We start from the raw sequence: 24650 nt of genomic DNA, 5'->3' as shown, positions 1-24650 counted from the left end.
AGAAATTTAAGAATGACAAATTCAGTTTTATTGAGATCAAAATCGTAATAGAAAAATTAAACACAAATCCTCAGTTTGTGTCTCACTCTAGGAGAGAAAGCACTCCAGCTTCCCACACAGGTGTGTGTGTGTCAGGGTGAGACTCACACACCCTGTGTGAGCCACCAAACAACTACATAGTTTGGTGTTTAATATTTTTATCAGCGTGCGTGTCTCACCCTGACACACACATCCTTTCTCACAGGAAAGGCACCCTGACCATTTCTAACACCCGCCTGCCGACTGAAATGGAAAAAATTATCTGTGATCCGCTTTGCATGAAATGTAGTGCAGTTCTGCAAAAAGCATGTGACGTAGGCTCCATATTTACAGCAATAAGGAACAAGAGCATGGCTTAATTTGAGTCACTTCCTGTAGCAACAGGATCCAGGAACTTTTATTTGATAGTGCGTTCCAGTAACAGCTTTTGTGTATCCAGTAAGTCTAAAAGTAACCAATAGTAAAGTCATGAACAGATTTCACTCCTCATATGTAATGTCCAAATAATTGCTCAAAATATATTTTTTAATCTTAACATCCACTTAAGAGTTTCTTAATATCATCTAAATTATCAGTCTGCAAATTACTTATTGAGAAAAATTCACCAATTCATACAAAAATGCATATTAAAATGTTTAATACATCTATTTTTCTTTCATTATGGAGCATCTTTATGCAATGTAGTTTGACTTTTTTCCTTCACGGTGTTTTAACTTCTGTTAAATTTCTCCATTTCTGTTCAGATAAAATCCAAAACACATAAAAAAAAGTAAAACATCAATTTGAGTTGAAGATAAAATGGAAACATTGATTGCGAAGCTCAAAATAATAAAACATTATGAAATAAAAGACAAACAGCATTTATCCACCCATGATAAGATGAACAATGTGAATTTTCTGAAACACTTTCTCCATTTCACTTCTTTGACTTTTTCAGCTGTTTGAAGCTTCAGAAAAGCGCTCTGAGGAAAACCGCCGCTCTGCAGCGACTCGCACGCCGGCCACAGCATCACAGGATGATATACTAGGTAAAAGTTTAATATTCAAATCGCCTCTGCTCTTTGTGCTGACTGTCGAGTTCAGAATATGTACAAGGTCATTCTTTGTTTTTCAAAAACATTTGTATCCTAAACATTTTGGCTGAAATCACATTGTTTGGTTTTTTTCACATATTTATCTACAATGTAAAGAAACAGCTCAACACACCAGTTTATGAAGCTCCTGAAGTTCAGCGTTTGGTCTGATCCAGGACAGCGAAGCGTCCAGACAGCAGGTGAGTCGGCCGATGTGATCAGAACCACCTGGAGCCGAACTCGCTCCAGGACATGGAGGCGATGGTGGATTCCTCCCTCCCAAACAACACTGTATGCTTTGGATCACCTCCATTATATTACAGCCTTTGAAACTTTAAAAAAATCTTGTATAATCCTCTTATAAGTTTATAATACAAGCTTGTTTGACAGTGAGGTCGACTCTTTATCCACCATATTTCTTGTTAAACTTTTAACTAGAATCAAACACGCCTGATGTACAGAGAAACACACAAGTACAAAGGAGTTCTGAGTAAAACAGTTTTCATAAATTATTTAAATTAAAAACGATAAACTTTGTAAAAAAATGTGTCAACTAAAAATATTGATAGTGACCTCATCAATCACACAGTTAAATCTACTTGTTATGTTTGAGATGAGAGAGTAAAATAAGTTTTTTTTTCTCTGATCTGCTGGGATGAAGATCCAAATCTTTAACAAGTTCTGTTTGTTCATCGGGTTTCTATAACAAAAGTCTTTTGCAGAACATCACATCAGCACAAAATGGCGCAGCATTATTAACTAATGATTATCTTCAGGGAGTTTGTTATTTTTTTCTCCATGAAAATGCGTCTCAGTGCTTCTGCAGGAGGCAGTACTCTCTGTCATCCTTGGTTGATGGAGGAGGTAAATCAGGGATGGTGCTGTACACGTGGTAGACGTCAGACTGGAAAATAAAAACAGCAGCTGTGAGAAACACTCACATTTACAACAATTCCTGCCAAGACCAACAAACATCGTTTCTGGAGAAAATTGTGTCACACATCTTCAGTTTGTGGTTTTCTGGTGGCAGATTTCCCAGGACCTGAAAAATAAGGAAGAATAACCAACATGAATCAATATCCGGTTTGACTCTTTATTTTTTGTGTGAATCCATTACTTCTGCAAATTGAGACAGTATAAATTATATATATTTACTTCAAGATCAGTCGTTGGATGAATGTATTAAATATTTTTAAAATATCACTAAGCAGTAAAAAGTAATAATCACATATTTAGGGTTAAACGAAAACATTTACATAAACCTTAAAAAACTAATTTTACAGTTATATTTCCCAATTATGAAACGTTTTATTGTTGATGTATTTTTAGATGAATTTCAAGTGGGCGCAGAAATAAATAAACTCACCTGTAGGACGACCAGCAGCAGGTGTGGATGGGATGACGCTGTAGATGCCATCTTTATCTAGTGGTAACTTTAAATATGAGGAAAAGAGAAAATGAAGAGAAAATAATCCAAGCGAGATAATACACGTCATAAAATATATTTTATTTACCATCTCTGTGTTATCAGTCGTTTTCATCCACATATTCTGATCTGCAACATAAATTAAATATAATTTATTATAAAAGAACAACAAATATTGGTGTTTCAGTACAAATATCTAATTACCTTTAAGGTTGGCTTCTTTTCTGCAGAAACATGAACAAACAGATTTATTTAGAGAGTGTGTGCATTGCATTTGGCAGAAAAACAAAATATGATGTAAACGAAAGTATATTCCTACTAAGCAAGCATTTCAGCAAAAACAAAGAAGAAACCCTTTTGATTTATGAGATTAAATTTGAATTAAAGATAAAATCTTTCACAAATTTAAAGAGAAGGAAAAGGACAGAACAAATAAAACCTAGTAAACCTTCATGACTTGATGGTCCAAAGGTAGATAATCTAATAACTTTATGTTTTCTCTGAACTAAATGACATTATAATCAACGTCAAGGTAAAAACATCTTGCATTAACAGAAATTATTACTATTGTGATTTTCATAGAAATAATAGAATCTCCTCCTCAATAAAAACATAATTTAACCTATAATATATGTTACTAAATTACATCATAGGTAAAGAGAATGTTGAATAAATCTCCTTATTTCCCACTGCCCCCCAAAATGTCTGTATGTTAATCATTTAAATGCAATATTTAAAGTTTCATTTAAACAACATGCATGAAACTTTTTTCACCATTTAACGAATTCATGCCCAGTTGTCAGTGAGCGTTCGTTTATGAGAACCTGGCGAGAACGAGAAAGTCTTACCTGTTGAGCAATCCTTTTCCTGAGAAACAGGAAGCAGATTGAGTCACATGATTTGTTGTACTTATTAGCAATTCACACTCTATGACTTATGGCTTATACTTATGTTTCATCTCTAAATTAATGTCTAAAACCTTTGTATTCACTGCATAAAACCAGAAATCTTGCATGCCCCTGCTATAAATAGTTAGTTGACATTTAAAAATAACTCCTGAAAACTATCCACATCCTTCTTTCAAGCAGTCACGGTAGCTGGAAGTGGTCAGATTTTCTTGAAAGTTCGTTTATAAACACATCTGAGTGTCCTGGGTGTTTGTTTCTCACCAGTTCTTCTTTTGGCTACTAGACACGCTGCCACCACCAGCATGAAGACCACAGTCACTCCTCCCACCGTTGCTGCAATTATCAACGTCCTCGGGTCTGTTTTAAAGATCATAAACAAGTTTCACTTCAGCTTTCTCACAAAACATTCACTGTGTTGCTGCAACACTCAACTAGATGAATTCAGGCTTCATATCTCAAAAATCTGTCTTCTAAAATTTAATTATTTGGATGTATATAGTAAATAATTCTAATTTAATTATTCAGTATTTAATAGGAGCAAAAATACTGTATGGATTTTAATTAATGGTTTAATTTGAAAAACAGTGTTTTTTGGACTTTAATGCAAAGTGATGCATTGAGCGGAAACATTTAGAAACTTCAAGATTCATCTTTAGAATCTAGTGGTTAGAGTTCAGCTAAAACTGACCACTTTAGAGTTCAGCTAAAACTGACCACTTTAGAGTTCAGCTAAAACTGACCACTTTAGTGTTCAGCTAAAACTGACCACTTTAGTGTTCAGCTAAAACTAACCACTTTAGTGTTCAGCTAAAACTGACCACTTTAGTGTTCAGCTAAAACTAACCACTTTAGTGTTCAGCTAAAACTAACCACTTTAGAGTTCAGCTAAACACTGACCACTTTAGTGTTCAGCTAAAACCGACCACTTTAGTGTTCAGCTAAACACTGACCACTTTAGAGTTCAGCTAAACACTGACCACTTTAGTGTTCAGCTAAAACTAACCACTTTAGTGTTCAGCTAAACACTGACCACTTTAGAGTTCAGCTAAACACTGACCACTTTAGTGTTCAGCTAAAACTGACCACTTTAGTGTTCAGCTAAAACTAACCACTTTAGTGTTCAGCTAAAACTAACCACTTTAGAGTTCAGCTAAACACTGACCACTTTAGTGTTCAGCTAAAACTAACCACTTTAGTGTTCAGCTAAAACTAACCACTTTAGAGTTCAGCTAAACACTGACCACTTTAGTGTTCAGCTAAAACCGACCACTTTAGTGTTCAGCTAAACACTGACCACTTTAGAGTTCAGCTAAAACTGACCGCTTTAGAGTTCAGCTAAACACTGACCACTTTAGTGTTCAGCTAAAACTGACCACTTTAGTGTTCAGCTAAAACTAACCACTTTAGAGTTCAGCTAAACACTGACCACTTTAGTGTTCAGCTAAAACCGACCACTTTAGGGTTCAGCTAAACACTGACCACTTTAGAGTTCAGCTAAACACTGACCACTTTAGTGTTCAGCTAAAACTAACCACTTTAGTGTTCAGCTAAACACTGACCACTTTAGAGTTCAGCTAAAACTGACCACTTTAGTGTTCAGCTAAACACTGACCACTTTAGTGTTCAGCTAAAACTGACCACTTTAGTGTCCAGCTAAACACTGACCACTTTAGTGTTCAGCTAAAACTGACCACTTTAGTGTCCAGCTAAACACTGACCAGCTAAACACTGACCACTTTAGTGTTCAGCTAAACACTGACCACTTTAGTGTTCAGCTAAAACTGACCACTTTAGTGTCCAGCTAAACACTGACCAGCTAAACACTGACGACTTTAGTGTCCAGCTAAAACTGACCACTTTAGTTTAAACATTTTGCTGCAGGATGCACAATATCAAACAGCTGTTTTTTTTTAAAATATAAAACAGTTAAATAACAGATGATCAAAACACCGACACTGAAATCGGAGTCTCACCTATATCTTTGAATATATTATCCACATTTTTCTTTGTCGTTCTTTGAGATGTGGAAGTAACAGCTGAAGAAGCTAAAACAAACATGAAATAAAATAAATGTTTTAGTGAAATATACATAATGTTTGTTTTGTGCAAACATTTTATGAATAGACATTTCTTTCTATTTTGCAACTTTAGGGGGGAAAAAACAGTTATTTGGTCCATCAAATGTCCTACTTAGAATATAAAGTTTTTACTTCCTTACATTAAATCAGACTATGCTTTTACTGTTTTTGTTGAGAACATCAGACTTATTTCTGGTAAGTTAATAGCTAAGTTAATATTTATATTATTCTGACTGAATCTCAGAGTAAAATAAAGTGTTTTTAATTACCTTCAACAAATTCAAAGGTTTCATACAAGGAGAACTGCTACAAGTCTTATTCATTCCTTATTATAATTTCCAGAGCTGAAGGGGCCTCATTCATTTGTTTATAAACAACATATGAATGTCCAGGCATCATACAGTCCAGGAAGGAGACAGGTTTTGTGTTTTAGTGCAAAATATATGAGGCCTTGAGCATTTCCATCTTTTGATGCAGTTTCAGCTTCAAGACTGTTGATGTGTTTCTATCAGCTTTGCACATTTAAACACTGAAATTTTCATTTATTCTTCATCGTTAAGCAGCTCCAACCCAAACAGACTGAATGGAAAGCATCTGTGATCATGTAAAGTAAAACTGTGAAGGTATGAAATATAATGTGTCCAATCAGACCAGTTAGGTCTGGTTTTGTCCCAGTGCATCATTAGAAAACAATATGGTGCCTGACCAGAGCAACTTCCTCCACACTGTGTCATTTTCCCTCCATGGTTTGTAGTAAACAGTAAATCACCCTGTGGCATCTAGTTAGTGTAGCCAAGGCTACTGGTTACACCATATTTTATTTAAGGGCATCAGTAAATTGGGGACTAAATAGAAATGCACTGTCATGAATCGTTTTCCTTCCTGTTCACAATCCTGAACCACTTTGTGTTGATATTATTTATTTTGTACCAGGAGGCAGTTCAGACCTTTTTGTCAGAGTAAAATGCAACAAAAAAAAAATCAAATGACATAAAAAGCATTTTTTACACATATTTTCAGACTATAATCTGAATTTCATTCTGATTAATACAATAATAGATTACCGGATGTAGAAGTGGTCTTACTCTTTGTTGGCTCTGTGCCTAAACATAAAAAACATGAAGCCATCACAACGTTCTGGGTCTCTGCTGTTATTCTCATACCAGTGGTGAAAACTGCAATAGTTGTTGGAGTGACTGATTCTACTGGGGAACTAAAAGGAAGTAGATTTGTGAAACTATTGGATCTAAACTTATCTGAACTAATTTTCAAGAAGCAGTATTAATGTGAGATTTTAAAAAATTATCAAAGCAGATTGAATATCAGTAGTGTTGTTGGAGATCTCAAGCAGGTAACTAAGCAATATGTTAGAAAATGACAGTATTACTGATATTAAACATGAAAAGTAATGAAGGAGTTTGAAAATGCAGGTAAGTGTTGAAAGATTTTAGGTAGAATAATTTTCTAACATCAAATAACACAATTGCAAATATTGTAAAACCAACACACTGAGATGTTGACATCATTTCAGAGACAGCAAGGCAATAATCTTTTTCTATGTCATCTTTACCATGGCTGGGCAAAACATCATCTGATGAACCTTTGGTCGTCGTAAATCTTGTTGGTATTTTGCTGGTCGTCATTAATTCTCCTTCCACTTTACCTAAAATTAGAAAACAGATTCTCAGTCAGTCAAATAAATAGATAAAAGTTACAGCAGACAGACATAACATTATTAGCACAGACAGGTACAGAAAATAAAAGAGATTTTTTTTCTGCACCTGTTGGGATATTTTAGACAGCAAGTAAACATTTGTTTGTGATTTTATCTCAATACAGCTGAAGCTAAAAGTGCATCCCCTTAAATGTTTATTTGTTGTTAATCTAATGGATAATTTCTGAACTGTATTTATTCACACAGCTATTTTTTTTAGATATATTCTGTGTTGTGTTTTTATTGTTATTTTACACCAGTGTACATTAAATTGCAGGGCAAAAAATACCTCACTGTCATTTTATAAATTATATAATCCTTAAAGTAAAAACTAAAACATCATATTTGCATCCATTTTTCAGATTAAAACACAATAAAACACATTAAAATATGTTTGTTTATACATATTTTCACCATATTGTCTCAGTGTTATGGCTGATTATTACACATTAGTACATTTTCCTACCTGACTTAGTAGAAGAGGATATATTGGGGATTCTCGTTGTCAGTTTTGTAGTACCTAAAAATAATATAAAAAATTCACAATGTTCTGGCTCTCTGCTGTTATTCTTGTCACATTTCACCATACCTGTGGTAAAAACTGTGACAGTTCTTTGAGTGACTGATTCTGTTGAGGAGAAGTTAACGTCATACATAAACCAGCAGTCATTCTGCTTTCATCCAAGCTACATTTACCATTAAACAACCAGAGTAACCAGAGCAGTCCAGAGTAAATAATCTGGTGGATTTTCAAAGGATTTTTAGCAGACTATAACATTGAAGGGCATTTGATGCAGTAAAACAGGTTTGACAAACAGAGAAAACTTGTATTTCAATGATTCCTATAACTTCTGGAGCACTATGTAGTTACTTGGTGACTTTTCTTTTTCCCACTAGGCCACTAATCTTAGATTAAGCTGTTTAAAAGTTGTTTTTCTAGACTGTTTACTCCTGTAACCTGCTGAAAACTAAAACATTGGGATGCTGATATTATGACCTCAGTAGAGACAATAAAACAACAAAATTTTTCTAAAACATATTTCATCCTTACCCTGGATGGGAACAACAGCTTTCGATGAACCTGTGGTCTCCGTAGATATTGCTGGTGTTGTGCTGATCTCAGGTAAATCTACTTCCACAATACCTAAAATTAGAAAACAGATTTTCATTCAGTTTCAAGTGGAGCTAAATGATGAATCATAAGGATGCAGCTCATTCAAGGATTATTTGGATTTCTTGTAAAGATTATAATAAATAAGTACACAAACAGGGCACAATATTAAAACAAGGGAACAAGAAGGATAAATTCTTCATCATTGCAACTTTTTCAGGTATGATATGCAGATGAAACCAGAAGTTTACATACACTAAATAAAAACACATAAAACCTTTTTTTCCCACTTTCTGACATAAATCAGACCAAAGTTTTCTTGTTTTAGGTCAGCACTGTGTTCCAGGTGTAGCTTTAAATTACATCCACAGGTGAACCTCCAATTAACTCAAATATGTTCAGTAACCAATCAGAAACTTCCATAGACATGACATCATCATCTGAGTTTTCCTCATTGTTTAAAGAGATAGTAATCATTCTGTCTATAAACTTATCTCTGACATATTCTCTCATTACTGTGACATTTAACAAATATAAATAATTTTGGTATTTATACCTGATCTGAAATGAGAGAAGTTTGCTTTACTAGGCAGCAAGAGATCATTTTGTACTCTAACTTGATGTGTTCGTAGCACATAAAGTTGGAAAGAAACTGAATTTAAATAAATTTAGCAAGGACCAAATAACTATGTCTAGATTTCTGCTTCAAAACATCTACAAAGCTGCAGGTCTTGTTGAGAGTTTACAGGTTTAGATGGGCTAGTCTGTATTAAAATTGGAAAAAGCAGCAGTAATGACCTGGGTCAGGAGTGGCCAGGTCTTCACATGAGTGATGGCTGGCCCTGTGGTCTGACCAAACAGATGAGTTACTGTAGCTCAAACAGCTGTAGATTAATGATTGTTGTGATATATGGCTGTCAGAAAAACACACCAGTTTGTGGTAAGGGTTAGCTACTTCAGTAGCCTGTTAAAAATCAAAAATGATTCAGGAATGGTTGAAGGAGCAAAACTAAAAAAACTGAGGTGAGGATTCGTCTCCAGACTCAGCAGATCTCAGTCTATGGAGGCTCAACCTCACATCTTACAGGACTTAAATTATCTTCTGCTTACATCTTGGTGCCAGATACAACACCAAACTTTTGATGGCCCAGAGAAGTCCATAACTTAATTAAAAACAACAGGGATTTATGAAAAAATGCATAAATTTAAGAGTATTTACTGTATTCATGTTTGACTCACCTGTCAATCTGTATGGGTCACTACGAGGTGACACAGATTTCCCATCTCTTTCCAAACTATAATCACAGCTAACCTCCTTCTGCTTAACCAAACGTAGACGCCTCAATAATTCATTTTCTTGAATTTCAGTCCAGCAGAACCACTGATTGGTTCTTGTTTTGGTCTTTGATATTGTTGTTGTTGCTGCTGGACGACTTGATTCTCCAAAGTACAGATTACATGTTGTATCATGTTTCACAGATCCAGGCAGAGAGCAGGTGAAGAAAGCATTCTGGCCCTTACGATAGCTTACATTCAGTTGTGGCTTCAGACCTAAAGAAGAAGTAATTAGTGTCAAAAGGCAAAGAAAAATATGTTAAATGTTGTGACATTGAAATATAATTTATTATTTGATTCCAACTATTAAATCTGAGTTTCTTAACTTTTCCTGTTAAACTTTGACAAGTTTTATGAATAAACCTAAACGTGAACCCGTCCATGAATGAAGCAACAACTTACTTATAGTTATATAGGATCTTTCACTGTGGGGAGATGGAGAATTTACAGTTCCATTTTCTACAGTATAGAAACATCTCACTTCAACCACAGAGGATAAACTTTGCTTCGTCTTCAGCAGCAGCTCAGTTCCTGTGATTGTCTTCATGCAGGAGGAGGCTCCCATAGTTTCTTCATTCACATAGAAATAACACTGATGCACAGAAACATGAACTGGAGCCTCACAGCTTAATGTGACTGAATCTGTTTCTGTGATTAATGATGAATTCACTGTTAGTTTAGCCGGAAGAAGAGCTGAAACAGAGACAGAGGATCAAATGTTCAGTTGTTACATCAACAACATGACCTTGATAAGAAATTATTCTTTAATCTGTAATAAAGGGAAACATGTTGGATTGGATTTAACCGTTCATGAGAACTAAAACAAGCATAAGAATAGATAAATAAATCAATGCTCAGTAACAATTAAAATAGACAATCAACTACAGAGGGTAATGTCAACATATCATGTTCAAAATGGAGTATGGACGTTTCAAAATGAGTTTTTTTTTTTTTTTTTGGTGTTTTTTTCCATTATACCTTGTTGAAGGTATAGAGATAAAGGTAGATATTAAATCACTAAAAAACTAATAATACAGCTGGACATAAGAAACATCAAAAACTGACCTTGTACTTGCAACTCTTGAAAGGAACCTGTTTGAAAAAAAGATTAATAAAATACTTATTTAAATAAAGTGAAAGACTCTAAACATAAACTGAACTGGAGCATTTTAAAGTCAGGATAGAAAAGAACAATTTGTGAAAATATTTTCATTTGCAAACCTCAGAATAATCTGCACAACCAAAGCATTCAGCCAATCAAATTAAGTGTTGTGCATATTTATATTTATTAGTAAAAACTCACATTGATGTTGAGAGAATGTAGAAAATTAACTTACCCAGCAGAACAATAAAAACCAGACGTCCTAACATGGTGAAGCCAGACTTAAACTGATCAAAACCCTGCAGAGAAGATAAGTGTCTGTCTGCATGGAGGAAGGTGTCTAGCAGAGTCCATCAGTTGCAGGAAAACCACAGAGTATCAACATGACTCAGTGGTACAACCCACAATCACACACAACTTGTTCAACCTTTAATAAGCTCCAGTCTAAATGTTCAGGGTCTCTTATGTTTCCTTACATATGCACAAAGTATCTTCACTTTTATTTTCTTAACGTATTTCTCATCTACACAGTAACTCTGTTTCATGTTCTTCAAAGTTACCATTGTTCCTGAGTTTAACTGAGACATAACCACCTCCCACGTTGCCATGGTGATCATGCATGTTCACAGTCTGCTGTGATTAACCCCACCATGACACCAAACACAGCTGACAGCGGAGAAAGTCTGTTGACTTTTGATTATTATTTTTGTTAAGGCTGAGTTGATTATTAATACACATTTCTTATTCAATTAAGGGCAAAATTATTCATACACCAAACCTGGGTTGAATGTCGTGTTTTAATTTTAGTAAGACGTTTATTTAAGTATAAAGCAATATTAAGGTCAGAGTCCTGCCTCGAACATGAGAGAGGATCAGTAGAGGGAGCTAAAGATTAGGGTGATGGCAAAGAGGCGTTCTAGTCACAAAGACTAATTAAAACACCGGTAATTATCACAAGTATTGATTCCTGTAATAAAGAGTTTTCTGTTGATTAATGAGTATCAAATATATTATTTCCAACACAACATTTTTAACAAGTAACTAAAAACCAACTTTTACTTTTTCTAAGTTTCTGCTCATTTTATTTTACTTCATAATAATTTTAGGAATGTCTGACTCTTCAGAAATAATGCTTTGATTTAGTATGATTCATTTTAAATCTTGCAGTAATGTGAATAATTTAGGGGTATTAATGTAGCTTTCAACCTGCTGCTTTCAGAGGTCAACCAGCTAGCAGAGTCCATCAGTGTGCATTATATGATCTCAGTATAAATTCAACTTATCCCTCAATATCTCAGGTTTATTATAAATCAGTAATAAACAAACAGCATCAGTCTGTATCGTCTGGAAATGGAAAGAGAGCAGCACGGCTACCAAGACACAGCTGTCCAAAACTGACATGATGGAAAAGAAGCACATTACTCAGATGAGCAGCCAAAAGGCTCATAATGACTCTGGATGAGCTGCAAATACCTACAGCTCAGTTAGAGAAACATTTTGACATATTAGTTGTACACTCCACAAGTCAGACTTTTGCAGAACATAAGAGAGCCTGAAATATTCTCTCTTCAATTTTACCACAGTAAGGCCAGGAAATGCAGCAACATGTAGAAAAGGCTCCAATTTGACCTTTTTTTAGCCAACATGCAGCATTTTCTGTGTGAAAGGAAACTGCCACCAAACAGCACCTTCCCACTCCCTTCTGCGGTGGTGGCAGCATCATTATGTGGGGATGTTTTCTCTTCACCAGAGATATGGGATCCGATCAGAGTTGATGAAAAGATAAGTGAAGCTAATTCAAGAGCAAGAAAACAAACCCAGTAGAGGCGTCATCTGATTTGAGGTTAGGGTGGAGGATCATCTTCCACCTAAACATACAACCAGAACTGCAGAGGGAAGTTTTACAATGAATCAAGTTAATGTGTCAAAACGGCCTAGTTAAAGTCCAAACCTAAATCCAGCTAAGAATCTGTGGCGAGACTGAAAACATGAGAAGCTCAAAAGTTTCAAGAATGTTGTTTTGTTCTTCAGACAATCCCCCCCAAAAACAAGCAGTTCTTACAAAATAAAACTGTATTTTATTTTTATTTCCAAAACATTTTGAGAGTCATGTATCATTTCCATTGTGTGCTACTGTGTTCTCCGTTATTACAGAAAATACATTGACACAATGTGGTGGTAAAATGACACAATGTGGTGGTAAAATGACACAATGTGGTGGTAAAATGACACAATGTGGTGGTAAAATGACACAATGTGGTGGTAAAATGACACAATGTGGTGGTAAAATGACACAATGTGGTGGTAAAATGACACAATGTGGTGGTAAAATGACACAATGTGGTGGTAAAATGTGAAAAACATTTAAGGGACATAAATACTTTAGCAAAGTGCAGGAACTAGTTTGTTTCATGATCTTGGAAAGTTAACCTGCCGCAAAGCAGAAAATATTTAAATAGAAAGAAAAAACAGTTAATACAAAGTCCTGTAAAATGACCTCATTTCATTAAATTAATTTTCCAAGGGAAAAAAAAGACTGACCTTTGTTTTTATTTGAATCCTTTTTTACTGAGATAATTTGTCATATTTCAACAGAAGAGTTTTCTCATCTACCATCTCCAATCATTGGTCATCTTTCTTTAACACCAAGGATTTAGACTGTGAGTAAAAATGCATCGTCTTGTAATCAATTTGTTCATTTCTATTTCTATGACACTCTAATAAAATGCTTACGAGACTCATAAAGATCATTACTGAGATAAAACTTTGGCATATTTAAAGCTGAAAGAGATTAACAGATGGCTGTAAATTAAATAGAGTGAAAATAATTCAAGATTTAATTTTTAAAAAAAGAACAGTTGTTTTTGAAGCGCTGCATTCATGGTGTCTCACAGCTGATGTATTATCACTCTGTAAAAATAAAACATAGATAGCATTAACATTCAATTTTAAAAAATCACATTTATTGCCTTTCTAGTTAGAAAAAGCTTTTTTATTTTTCAAATAATGGCGCCACCAAGTGGCTGGTTTTGTTGGATCCGCTCAGAGTTGTTTACATTTTCTGTTTACTACCACAAGATCTGCACATGTTGTCATGGTGACACTTTCTGACCTGAAAAAAATGTAAATGGATCTAATTTCCTTTGCAGTAACATAACAAATCCTGATCTTTCTTCAGTTAGAATAAATACAGGTTTAGAAAAAACTCACCAAGTATCAGTTTTGTAATCACAATAGATAACAGTGGTGTAGATTTCATCGCAATCAGCCTGCAGATGATCAAACATTATGTTAAACAAAACAGAGCAGGAATAATTTTAATCCAATCACAATGGTTCAATTACATATAAAGACAGATAGTCAGTAACTCACCGTACTTATCCCAGCTGCTGCAAGGAAACTAAAACACAATTTAAAGTTAGAAGAGTTTGTTTTTGTTAGACAAGGAAAATCTCAACATGAAAATATAAATAATGTTCTGGTTGTTCTTATGGTGATACATCTGATGTTTTATCTATATTTTAATCCTAATCTTTGCTAATAAATGAAACCAACTTTATTAATCCCTTAGGACTTAATGCTCTGACAAATAAAATTAAGATTCTGACTAATTCTGCTAATTTTTTGCAAAGTTTTTTTTTTTGATACATATGTAATCTATTAAATATTTGATTGATCACTATGTTCAAATTTATGGGAAAAAAAAACTTTAGGCTTTCAACTTCACTTGTTTTCCGACTGTGTGGATTTCATTATAACCTCCAACTAACTTGAAACATCAGCAAATGTATATTTATCTTTTATCAGAGCAGGTAATATGTCTCGTCATCAATTTTAACCATTTGTATGATACAGAAAGCAAGAAATCTCCCTGCAACAATGACACACAGCATATTAGGTAGCAATATAAGAATATTTTAGCAAAACGTCTTTACCTGAATAAATATTTAAATTTAATGTATTTGAACAATGTGATAAGAAATTTGTTATTTTTATTACAACAAAATCAATACTGAAAAGAGTAAAAGCAAAGAAAAAATCTTGCCTGGACTAACAAAGACCCAAAGCAGTTCAATTTAAAAATTAAATCTACTTTTTCTTACCTGCTGGATTTCTGTTTCTCTGTAAAAAAGGAAGAGAAACAAAATGAACTTGTTTGCATTAAGATGGTATAATTAGTTAATGACTTCTGAAATATTTTCTACAATCACAGCAAGGTCATAGTCAAACGTACGTAAAAAATTAATAAAGATAAATGTAGTAATTTGATTCTCACCAGTTTTGCAGAGACTGAAGAGAAATGTTGCTGCACACAAGACGCCTCCCACAGCCAGACCTGATGCAAAGCTCCATAAAAGCATCTCAGCAGTGGGAGACGGGGCTGCTGTCCAGTTTCTACATGGTGCTACAGAGAAGTTTGGTGGTATAATTCATATACTGTTCAGTGAAACACTCTTTGTCAGCTCTGCCATACTTAAATAGAAAAAAATATACATCTGATCTTAGATTAAGCTGTTTAAAAGTTGCTTGATTGTTTACTCCTGTAACCTGCTGAAAGCTAGAACATTGGGATGCTGATATTATGACCTCAGTAGAGACAATAAAACAACAACATTTTTCTAAAACATATTTCATCTTTACCTTGGATGGGAACAACAGCTTTCGATGAACCTGTGGTCTCCGTAAATATTGCTGGTGTTGTGCTGATCTCAGGTAAATCTACTTCCACAATACCTAAAATTAGAAAACAGATTTTCATTCAGTTTCAAGTGGAGCTAAATGATGAATCATAAGGATGCAGCTCATTCAAGGATTATTTGGATTTCTTGTAAAGATTATAATAAATAAGTACACAAACAGGGCACAGTATTAAAACAAGGGAACAAGAAGGATAAATTCTTCATCATTGCAACTTTTCCAGGTATGATATGCAGATGAAACCAGAAGTTTACCTATGTTAAATAAAAACACATAAAACCTTTTTGTCTCACTGTCTGAAATAAATCAGAGCAAAGTTTTCTTGTTTTAGGTCAGCACTGTGTTCCAGGTGTAGCTTTAAATTACATCCACAGGTGAACCTCCAATTAACTCAAATATGTTCAGTAACCAATCAGAAACTTCCATAGACATGACATCATCATCTGAGTTTTCCTCATTGTTTAAAGTGGTAGTAATAATTCCGTCTATAAACTTATGATGATTTAATAAATAAATCTCTGACATATTCTCTCATTACTGTGACATTTAACAAATATAAATAATTTTGGTATTTATACCTGATCTGAAATGAGAGAAGTTTGCTTTAGTAGGCAGCAAGAGATCATTTTGTCCTCTAACTTGATGTGTTCGTAGCACATAAAGTTGGAAAGAAACAGAATTTAAATAAATTTGGCAAGGACCAAATAATCATCAAAAATTATTCAGGAATGGTTGAAGGAGCAAAATTAAAACATTTGACTCGTCTCCAGATTCAGCAGATTTCAGTCTAATCCAGAATCTGTGGGACATTTTGATCTAACAAGTCTGATCCTGGAGGCTCAACCTCACATCTTACAGGACTTAAATTATCTTCTGCTTACATCTTGGTGCCAGATACACCGAACCTTTGATGGCCCAGTGAAGTCCATAACTTAAATAAAAACAACAGGGATTTATGAAAAAAGTGCATAGATTTTAGAGTATTTACTGTATTCATGTTTGACTCACCTGTCAATCTGTATGGGTCACTACGAGGTGACAAAGATTTCCCATCTCTTTCCAAACTATAATCACAGCTAACCTCCTTCTGCTTAACCAAACGTAGACGCCTCAATAAATCATTTTCTTGAATTTCAGTCCAGCAGAACCACTGATTGGTTCTTGTTTTGGTCTTTGATATTGTTGTTGTTGCAGCTGGACGACTTGATTCTCCAAAGTACAGATTACATGTTGTATCATGTTTCACAGATCCAGGCAGAGAGCAGGTGAAGACAGCATTCTGGCCCTTACGATAGCTTACATTCAGTTGTGGCTTCAGACCTAAAGAAGAAGTAATTAGTGTCAAAAGGCAAAGAAAAATATGTTAAATGTTGTGACATTGAAATATAATTTATTATTTGATTCCAACTATTAAATCTGAGTTTCTTAACTTTTCCTGTTAAACTTTGACAAGTTTTATGAATAAAGCTAAACGTGAACCCGTCCATGAATGAAGCAACAACTTACTTATAGTTATATAGGATCTTTCGCTGTGGGGAGATGGAGAATTTACAGTTCCATATTTTACAGTATAGAAACATCTCACTTCAACCACAGAGGATAAACTTTGCTTCGTCTTCAGCAGCAGCTCAGTTCCTGTGATTGTCTTCATGCAGGAGGAGGCTCCCATAGTTTCTTCATTCACATAGAAATAACACTGATGCACAGAAACATGAACTGGAGCCTCACAGCTTAATGTGACTGAATCTGTTTCTGTGATTAATGATGAATTCACTGTTAGTTTAGCCGGAAGAAGAGCTGAAACAGAGACAGAGGATCAAATGTTCAGTTGTTACATCAACAACATGACCTTGATAAGAAATTATTCTTTAATCTGTAATAAAGGGAAACATGTTGGATTGGACTTAACTATTCACTTTGGACATGAGACAAACAGAAACAACAGTTGTTGCATCAACCTTATAACAATATTAAAGGAAAATTAAATGAATGTAAAAAATGTTTTTACCTAAGCATGTTTAAGATTCTCACAGTTCAATTTTACATTGTACTAGATATCAGGTAGTAGCATAGTATATAATAAATATTGACAAAAATCAGAAACTTACCTTGTACTTTTAACTCATCAAAAGAACCTGTAGGCCACATGTTGTTTTTTTTAAATCATTTACATAAACTGAATTATAATTGAATGTAAAATTTTAGTAAGAAAAAGTTATAATTCGTGTAAATAGTTTCGATTCAAAACTGTACTTCCTTCTCAGATTAAGCTACTCAACTGTACTATGCAGGCAGTGACAAAACAAATCACTGTTTTAAAATATGAAATTGTTCGATCAGCAGTAATTTACAAAAATGTTGAATGAATAACAATTAACTTACCCAATAGGATGAGAAAAACCAGGAGTCCCATCATGATGCAGAAAGTCACCGTTCATAATCTGTGAGAGAAGCTAATGAGCGTCTGCATACAGACGGGCATAAACTTCTTGCTACTTGCAGGAAAACCACAGAGACCATCAGAATGAGCTCATGGATAAAAATAAAAAATGCCGACAAAGATAATTACATTTCACAACACTATTTTCTACTACAGGGTGTCAAAACTCATTTTCCTTTTGGGCCATATCAAGTTGTTCTCAAGGCTCGTTTGCTTTGCAATGTACTGATAAAATCCATTAGCAAACTATTAAAATACTAATAAATACATTTCTCTACACTCAGTAAGTACTTCGAAAAAATTTTTATCATACTGAGCATCGTTTCACATTATTCAGTCCATCTAGGATTTCGGGATTGTTTTTGTGATATTTTTGCAGTCAAAATTACAGAATTTGTGGTGCTGATTTAGAAAAATTTGCAAGAAATGTTGCAATATTTGCATTTATGTATGACTTTAAATGTGACAGCTGGCACATCATTACACATGCCAGCTGCATGTGTAATGATATGGCATTATGTCGGGAATGCCATATCATTCCCGACATAAACATCAAGTAAGGTGGAGGCAGAAGAAGTACTGTCACTTGCAGGTGGAGACAGAAGTCATTAAACCCAATGTTTTTGACCGCATACATTTTCTATAAACTCACTTCTACAGTTTCCAAGTAATTGTAAACCTCAACAGACAACAAAGCTTTAATAAAAAGTGCATTTTATTCAGGTGTGACCAAGTGACAATATTAAAACTGGAACTGCTCTAACAAAAAGAAACCATTTCAAGACAAACTAAAGTAACAAAATAATTCAAACAACTTTAAGAGAAAAATATGGAGTTGAGATACAATTATGGCAACCAAAACAACTTTAGAATCTCTGACTGTATAAATGTTATTGAACGTTGGTTTCATTTCACATTTCACAACAGGAAAACCACGGCCAGAGTCATACGTATCTCTCATACAGAACACAAAGTCCCACTTTAGATGGCTGTGTTTAAACCTGTCAAAACTAGTGGCTCTTATAGATCACAGTGAAAATGTATCTACAGAAACAAAACAAAAATTATGCCAGCTGCATGTGTAATATCATGAAAACAGCACTAAAAGACACAGTAGTTTAGTTTGAGGTTTTTATACATAAAACTGTTGTACATCGTGTGGGTTGTACTTTGACAGTTATCTTATTCTGTAATGGCCCTAGGCCTTGTGAGCTGGGTTAGGTGTCCTGACCTTTTAACTCCTTCTCTGTGCAGGTCCTGGTGCTGTGGATCCAGAGAACAAAGCAATCAGATATCTGTCTCTTCTCCTCTCCTCCTGACACTTCACTCTGAGCTGCTCTCCTGTTGGGCCTCGTCTCATCGTGCACACTAGTTTATTTTTATTTTCACATCTCATCACTTACACATGCATACACAAAACACATCCAACCTTTATCATTACAACTCTGATGATACCGATGTTTACATCAGCTTTTGTTAACCGTATACTTGATCCTTAATAAAAGTTCCTTCTTTGCACTTTTACTTGTAATATGGCCTCCAGTTTTTGTTTTGACCCTGAGCCAGTCATAGCATATATTTATACTTGTATTCTATTAGCTGTACACAGATATTAATTGTTTGAGATTCATTGAATCAAATGAAAATGTCCCCTGCCATTTGCTGTTTTAACTTTGGTTTCAAATGCTCATTTTTAGTCGTGGTCTTGGAACATGTATCCAGTTTACTTTTAAAGAAATTGAAACCTTTATAGATATCAGATGAGAAAATTGACAGAGAGGCCAAGACTTTTCAGTGTCCTTAATAAATCCGACTTTTAAAAGAACTTAACAAATATTCATATTGCTGTAAAATAAAGAGGAATTAAATTACAAGTTTTCTGAAATTGCTAAACTATCAACAGAAATGACGGAGAGCCAAGAGGTGCGCACCATTTTCCACCCAGCGCGAAAACCGGTGTGTTCCTAAACGGCTCGTCATGCGAGCCATATGCGAGCATACTGAGATAACCTGTTCAGATTCAAACAGCGGCGCTCGACCACATCAAGCATGAGACTGAAAGAAACACTAAGCTACTTGTTTTGGTGTTTAAAATTCTTCAGTAATTTTAATTAATCTGCTAAACTTAATGTTGCTAAGCAAATTATATCTAGTCTGCTCGTCTTTAGTGTTGTCTAGTACAAAGTCTTTGTCCTCCACTGAAAAGAAAAACTCCTCCCACTCCGGTTTGCATCACTTCTTTACGGCTCTGCCTGCCGTAGACCCCAATCAGAGTGATGTGAATCACCTGGTCTACCTACATAAAAACGAAGCCAAGCTTTTAGTTTTCAACGTGCGTGTTTATTTTTTGTCTCTTGTTTACGTTGCAAAAACCGATGCCTCCCAAAAAACAAGCAGCGGATCCTCAGCCTAGTTCAAACACTGCTCCTGCTGAAGAGCCCGATGAGAAGAAAACATCTGGTTTGTATACGAACGGTGAATGGTTCGTTTTTTTGTTTGTTTGTTTGTTTGTTTGTTTGTTTGTTTTTTCTAAGCGGTTTCACAAACTTCTCTCTGCAGCACGCTCCGTGGCGGCGCGAAAACCCGCAACTCATCCGTCCACAGCCGTCATGGTGAGAGAGGCGCTGAAAGCCCTGGACTCACGCAAAGGAGTTTCCTCCCAGGCCATACAGAACTACATCAAACAGAAGTACTCCACTGTGGAGCCGGTGAGGCTGAAGCACTTGGTCCGCAGAATCTTGAAGAACGGATTATTGAACGGGACGCTGGTGAGGCCTGTCAACGCCACCGTCACCACAGGCGCACTGGGGAAGTTCAGGGTAGGAAACTAAAGAGAACCAGATAAACATCCTAACTAATTAATCTACGTGACTTGAGTCTTGTTCTGTCCTTGTTTTAAAAGCTTGCACCAAAAGTTAAAGAGGTGAAGCTGAAAAGCGAGAACACTGATCCAAATGTGCAGAAGCCCAAAGCCGGAGCCAAGAAGACCCAGACAGAAGGTATTAAAATGCACATCTGACATCAGTGGATTCATGTAGATTCATCCCTCGCCAACCTTTGTTTTGTTTCAGACTCCAAGAAGAAGCCAACAAATGAAAAGGCAAAATCTACAAAGGTAAGGTGAGACCAAACTGTGCCCAGATCACTGGTCTCCCAAATCTGCTCAAATATTAAAAAAAAAAAAAATGCTACTGCATACACCTTTAACTTCCATCTATGCTGTTTTGTTGTTTTTAATCGCAGAACCCAAAGCCTCCAAAAGCCACAAAGGATGAGGCAGCTGCTCCTTCAAAGGTTCCTCCAGCAAAGAAGCCAAAAGCTAAAAAAGTTGAGGCGAAGGGAAGTGCTGCTGGGAGCTCTGAACCAACCAAAAATAAGACTGCAAAGGCCAAAGGGGCAAAAGCCGAGAAGAAAACCCAAAGCAAGGCTGTAAAGTCGGGCAGCGACGCCCCTGCATCTAAAACTGCTGGCAAACGAGTGAAGAAGGCAGTGTAAAATAAGGAAACGTGTGTGTTTGTATATGTTTTTAGATGGTTGTTTACAATAAATGTGTACTCTTAAAGTTCTGGCTTTTCTATTGCCCAGTTGGAACAAATGGGTCAAGCGTCTGTAAAAGGGCTATTTTTAGAAGGTTTAAAAGCAAAACCTTGACTTTTTGCTTCAACTTGAGACTTGGCTTATTTCACCTTAACTGAGCAGATAAACTTTGGGGATTTTTGCCACTAATGTAGAGGTTACTCACCTTTTGTGCTCCATAAGCTTAGCAATTGTGGATTTCAGCTGATTATTGAAATCCTCCTTGTCTAGTTCAAAAAAGTAGTTTTGTTTTTAACATTGGTTGCTGGCATGTAACCAGCCATGACTGCAAACAGCATCAAGGTTTAACGAGACCTGTCAAACATACACTTTGATCTTCAAATACAAACCTTGACTTTCAAATGACCTCTTAAAGATTTCCTTTAGGACTGGGGCAATAAGTGCTGGTGTGGTATACCACAGACCTGTTATTCACATGGCTTGAAACTTTTATTACGGGTATCTCAGAACTCAAGTTGCAGACCAATACAGAATATTCAAGAAAAAAATCCTCTTAAAGTGACAAAACGGCAAAAGGCCTGGAGCCTTATGGTTTAAGGGTCATGACTAAGTAGCCCAGTATGGACAGAAGCACTAGAAGGACCGACCAAATGACAAGTGGGCCGTGTTGAACTTTTTCAAGGATTATAGGCAGAGGCTTCTGTTTTTGCCGTTGCTGCTCTTCAAGCTGCTCCAAACGGTACTGAAGAGCCCCCAGCACCTCCTGCAGACCAAGAAAAGATTTTACAAGTTAAGAATTTGCATCATTAACCTTGACTTATAAAAGCAGTTTTAACCATTTCTGAACAATGCATGAATGATCATTTGAAATGTAATTGTCAGGTTTTTTTGTGGCCCAATCTACTTTTTCACAATCTGCTTCAGTTTATGCAGTGGAAATTTGAGTCCTGTGTTTTTTTTAAATTATGGTTAGTTTTAAGGTAACATTTGGCTTTGCCATGTGGCAAAGATGGCTACTGTTAAGACTGCTCTCATATCAAACATAAAATCCAGAACTTTACACAGAGAGGTTCAACTGTGACAGAGGCTAAAGCAAATGACAGATTCAACCAAACAATCCAGTGACACCAGTGCAGAACTTCCTGTCTGCACCTGGCACAAAATCACATTCCTGCCTTTTGACTTTCAGTGCATCAACACTTCTGGCCACCACTGCAATATGTATCACAATGAAAACTTACATGAATATCTGTCGTAGCTTTTAAAACCAGATGCTTGGTCATCTCCTTTGTACTGGTCAGCTCCTCTTTCAAGTTCTGCGTTTCATTCTTATAAAGTTCAGCGATGTCAGCAAGTCCCTTTGTTAAAACATCTTTGCTGCAAAACCGTTAAGAGTTTGTCACAAAACCAAATGAGGACTTTTTAAAGTATAGCAGTGAGCATAAATTACCTTGATTTTTCTTCTTCAAGTGCCTGCGTTATCATAGCGAAATCTCTGTGGTAGTTGGCTCTGAGGGTTTGCAGGCACTTCTCTTGTTGGATTTGGGTTTCTCTAAACTCTTGGAGCTCGAGGATTGGGCCATCAGGACCAGACACTTCTCCATCAGTGTGACGATCCTTTGTGATGGCAGATTTCTCAGTAGCGCTGTTATTATTACTGCTACACATTTCGGTTGACAGATCATCTTCCAAATTACATGACAAACAATCCTGGTTGTCGAAGGCATCACTAGACATATCCAGTGATGCGTCACTGGATGCAAGGGTACTAGATCCGCTGTACCGTCTGTGAACAAACAGAGATTTTTTTTCTAAGAACTGACACCACGGATGTACACATCTAGAAAACATTTAAGAGCATCCCTCATCACATAGATATATTTTTAAAAAAAACAAGGTTAAAAATTCAAAAGCAAAATTGCTTAAAAAATGTGTATCTTGCAAAGATTAGTCTAATGAAACTCACGCCTCTACAGAGTTGATATTTGAGATCTTGTCATTTTAGTCTAGATTTTAAAGCAATTATTTTGCTTCAAAAAAAGAAACATTTTGACCCACAAATTATTCCCCTAAGATCAAAAAATGAACAAAGATTCTGATATCTTTAAGAATTTTTTTAAAAAGTGCATCTGTAGGGAACTTATTAACAGCATCATGACACAAAAATACAATTTGCTCACATTTCTTCATTTGCTATGAAAACACGAAACAGCAGTTTGATATTTCTTTCTGCACTAACAAGATTATTCAGAAAGTACTAAAACAATTTATACCTTTATAACAAACAGTTTAATTGCTGTTATATGCAAAGTTGTGAAGTGGAAGGAGAATAATTCATCATGGCTTTCAAAATGTACAATGTATCAAGACTTTTGCAGCCACTAACAGGTTTTCTTGAGAAGCTTTTCTGTCCGTGCTGAAGGAATGAACAGATTTGAGATGTTCAAAGCTTGGAATATTGTTTTATACCTTAAATCTCCATTAAATTTCTCCAAAACATCACCCTTGACCTTTCTGATGTGATTATTAGTCTTCATTTCACCCTCTGGGAGACTTCTACTCAGACAGACTTTAATACGGGGTTTCAGAGTAATGGGGCTGAACTTTGTAACTCTTTAAGTTTAAAGCACAAAAATACATAATCCTTCCACAGTCCACCATAAGGTTTGGACAGAAATTACTGTAAACAGGTTCAGAACTTTGGTCATTTTCAATTATTTTTAATTTACTAGTATAATAGTAGTAATATAGTCTTTGTAAATACCATATTTATAGAGTCAATGGAGCATTTCACAAGTGTTTATGGAATAAAAATTATATTTACAAAAAAGTAAGCTATAAGCTTTTAAAAGTATATTGGAAAAACAAATCGAAAAAAAGTTAACTATAGCAAATAACGAGTTTTGAAGGTAGCTTCAAGAGTTTCAGTAGACCGAATAAATAAAACACAGCGGAATAATATTTCTTGTGGTGTAACATATTTAAACTTGAGGATTCTAGTTCAGTTTGTCCAGTGCGGTAGCTACACATTTACACGACAGAAACCATTTTCTAACCCACATGGAGAACACGCGTGGAAAAAAGATGTTGTAGCTGGTATTTCTGGAATGTGATTTTTACCTACCTGGTTTTAAAGAAACTCAGCTTGCGAGGCATTGATGGTTGTTTGGTTAATTATCGTTAATAAAG

The 24650-nt window shown here is 35.4% G+C and overlaps 4 protein-coding genes across 7 annotated transcripts; 1 reads left to right on the top strand and 3 right to left on the bottom strand.

The window, feature by feature from the left end:
- Positions 1 to 394: 394 nt before the first annotated feature.
- Positions 395 to 11143, bottom strand: LOC106918036 (uncharacterized). Of its 4 annotated transcripts, XM_088005622.1 has the most exons (16): positions 11022 to 11143; positions 10750 to 10776; positions 10087 to 10377; positions 9589 to 9900; positions 8290 to 8382; positions 7705 to 7758; positions 7095 to 7187; positions 6589 to 6627; positions 5420 to 5491; positions 3708 to 3803; positions 3387 to 3405; positions 2743 to 2762; positions 2627 to 2667; positions 2479 to 2545; positions 2114 to 2154; positions 395 to 2016 (listed from the first exon to the last, which is right to left on the bottom strand). In XM_088005622.1, exons 1-16 carry the CDS (start codon positions 11053 to 11055, stop codon positions 1924 to 1926), a joined length of 1392 nt encoding a protein of 463 aa, XP_087861748.1. In that variant the 5' UTR covers positions 11056 to 11143; the 3' UTR covers positions 395 to 1923. The 4 variants fall into 4 exon arrangements, with proteins under 4 accessions (XP_087861748.1, XP_087861749.1, XP_087861750.1 ...); XM_088005623.1 differs by lacking the exon at positions 6589 to 6627; XM_088005624.1 differs by lacking the exons at positions 5420 to 5491; positions 6589 to 6627.
- A 1735-nt stretch (positions 11144 to 12878) lies between these two features.
- On the bottom strand, positions 12879 to 17963 carry LOC106918041 (uncharacterized). Its single transcript, XM_088006012.1, has 10 exons — positions 17867 to 17963; positions 17593 to 17619; positions 16991 to 17281; positions 16493 to 16804; positions 15428 to 15520; positions 15063 to 15191; positions 14890 to 14908; positions 14159 to 14186; positions 13997 to 14055; positions 12879 to 13696 (listed from the first exon to the last, which is right to left on the bottom strand). Coding segments are annotated over exons 1-10 (993 nt in total). The 5' UTR covers positions 17901 to 17963; the 3' UTR covers positions 12879 to 13695.
- A 2257-nt stretch (positions 17964 to 20220) lies between these two features.
- h1m (linker histone H1M) lies at positions 20221 to 21486 on the top strand. Its single transcript, XM_014987506.2, has 5 exons — positions 20221 to 20384; positions 20484 to 20743; positions 20827 to 20923; positions 20996 to 21039; positions 21168 to 21486. Exons 1-5 carry the CDS (start codon positions 20300 to 20302, stop codon positions 21417 to 21419), a joined length of 738 nt encoding a protein of 245 aa, XP_014842992.2. The 5' UTR covers positions 20221 to 20299; the 3' UTR covers positions 21420 to 21486.
- Positions 21487 to 21928: 442 nt separating this feature from the next.
- Positions 21929 to 24617, bottom strand: LOC106918058 (transmembrane and coiled-coil domains protein 1-like). Its single transcript, XM_014987507.2, has 4 exons — positions 24586 to 24617; positions 22912 to 23247; positions 22703 to 22838; positions 21929 to 22224 (listed from the first exon to the last, which is right to left on the bottom strand). Exons 1-4 carry the CDS (start codon positions 24615 to 24617, stop codon positions 22048 to 22050), a joined length of 681 nt encoding a protein of 226 aa, XP_014842993.2. The 3' UTR covers positions 21929 to 22047.
- Between the last annotated feature and the right edge of the window lie 33 nt (positions 24618 to 24650).

This window comes from Poecilia mexicana, unplaced genomic scaffold, assembly GCF_051168715.1.
Source record: "Poecilia mexicana isolate PSO_F unplaced genomic scaffold, ASM5116871v1 scaffold_5, whole genome shotgun sequence".
Classification (NCBI taxonomy): Eukaryota; Metazoa; Chordata; class Actinopteri; order Cyprinodontiformes; family Poeciliidae; genus Poecilia; species Poecilia mexicana.
The sequence above is the reverse complement of the archived record's forward strand: the minus strand, read 5'-3'. Positions and strand labels throughout refer to the sequence as shown.

Bases quoted from the DNA above. Each gene is read 5' to 3' on its own strand.
- LOC106918041 (XM_088006012.1), bottom strand. From the start codon at position 17,900: ATGATGGGACTCCTGGTTTTTCTCATCCTATTGG. The intron at 17,620-17,866 runs GTAAGTTAATTG...TGTGGCCTACAG, and splicing joins GGTTTTTCTCATCCTATTGG to GTTCTTTTGATGAGTTAAAA. The intron at 16,805-16,990 runs GTAAGTTGTTGC...CTTCTTCTTTAG, and splicing joins AAGATCCTATATAACTATAA to GTCTGAAGCCACAACTGAAT.
- LOC106918036 (XM_088005622.1), bottom strand. From the start codon at position 11,055: ATGTTAGGACGTCTGGTTTTTATTGTTCTGCTGG. The intron at 7,759-8,289 runs GTAAGGATGAAA...TATTATTTTTAG, and splicing joins AGCTGTTGTTCCCATCCAGG to GTACTACAAAACTGACAACG. The intron at 2,668-2,742 runs GTAATTAGATAT...TTTATGTTGCAG, and splicing joins AAAAGAAGCCAACCTTAAAG to ATCAGAATATGTGGATGAAA.
- h1m (XM_014987506.2), top strand. From the start codon at position 20,300: ATGCCTCCCAAAAAACAAGCAGCGGATCCTCAGCCTAGTTCAAACACT. The intron at 20,924-20,995 runs GTATTAAAATGC...GTTTTGTTTCAG, and splicing joins CAAGAAGACCCAGACAGAAG to ACTCCAAGAAGAAGCCAACA. The intron at 21,040-21,167 runs GTAAGGTGAGAC...TTTTAATCGCAG, and splicing joins AAAAGGCAAAATCTACAAAG to AACCCAAAGCCTCCAAAAGC.
- LOC106918058 (XM_014987507.2), bottom strand. From the start codon at position 24,617: ATGCCTCGCAAGCTGAGTTTCTTTAAAACCAG. The intron at 22,839-22,911 runs GTAATTTATGCT...ACGGTTTTGCAG, and splicing joins CTTGAAGAAGAAAAATCAAG to CAAAGATGTTTTAACAAAGG. The intron at 22,225-22,702 runs GTAAGTTTTCAT...CTTGGTCTGCAG, and splicing joins AAGCTACGACAGATATTCAT to GAGGTGCTGGGGGCTCTTCA.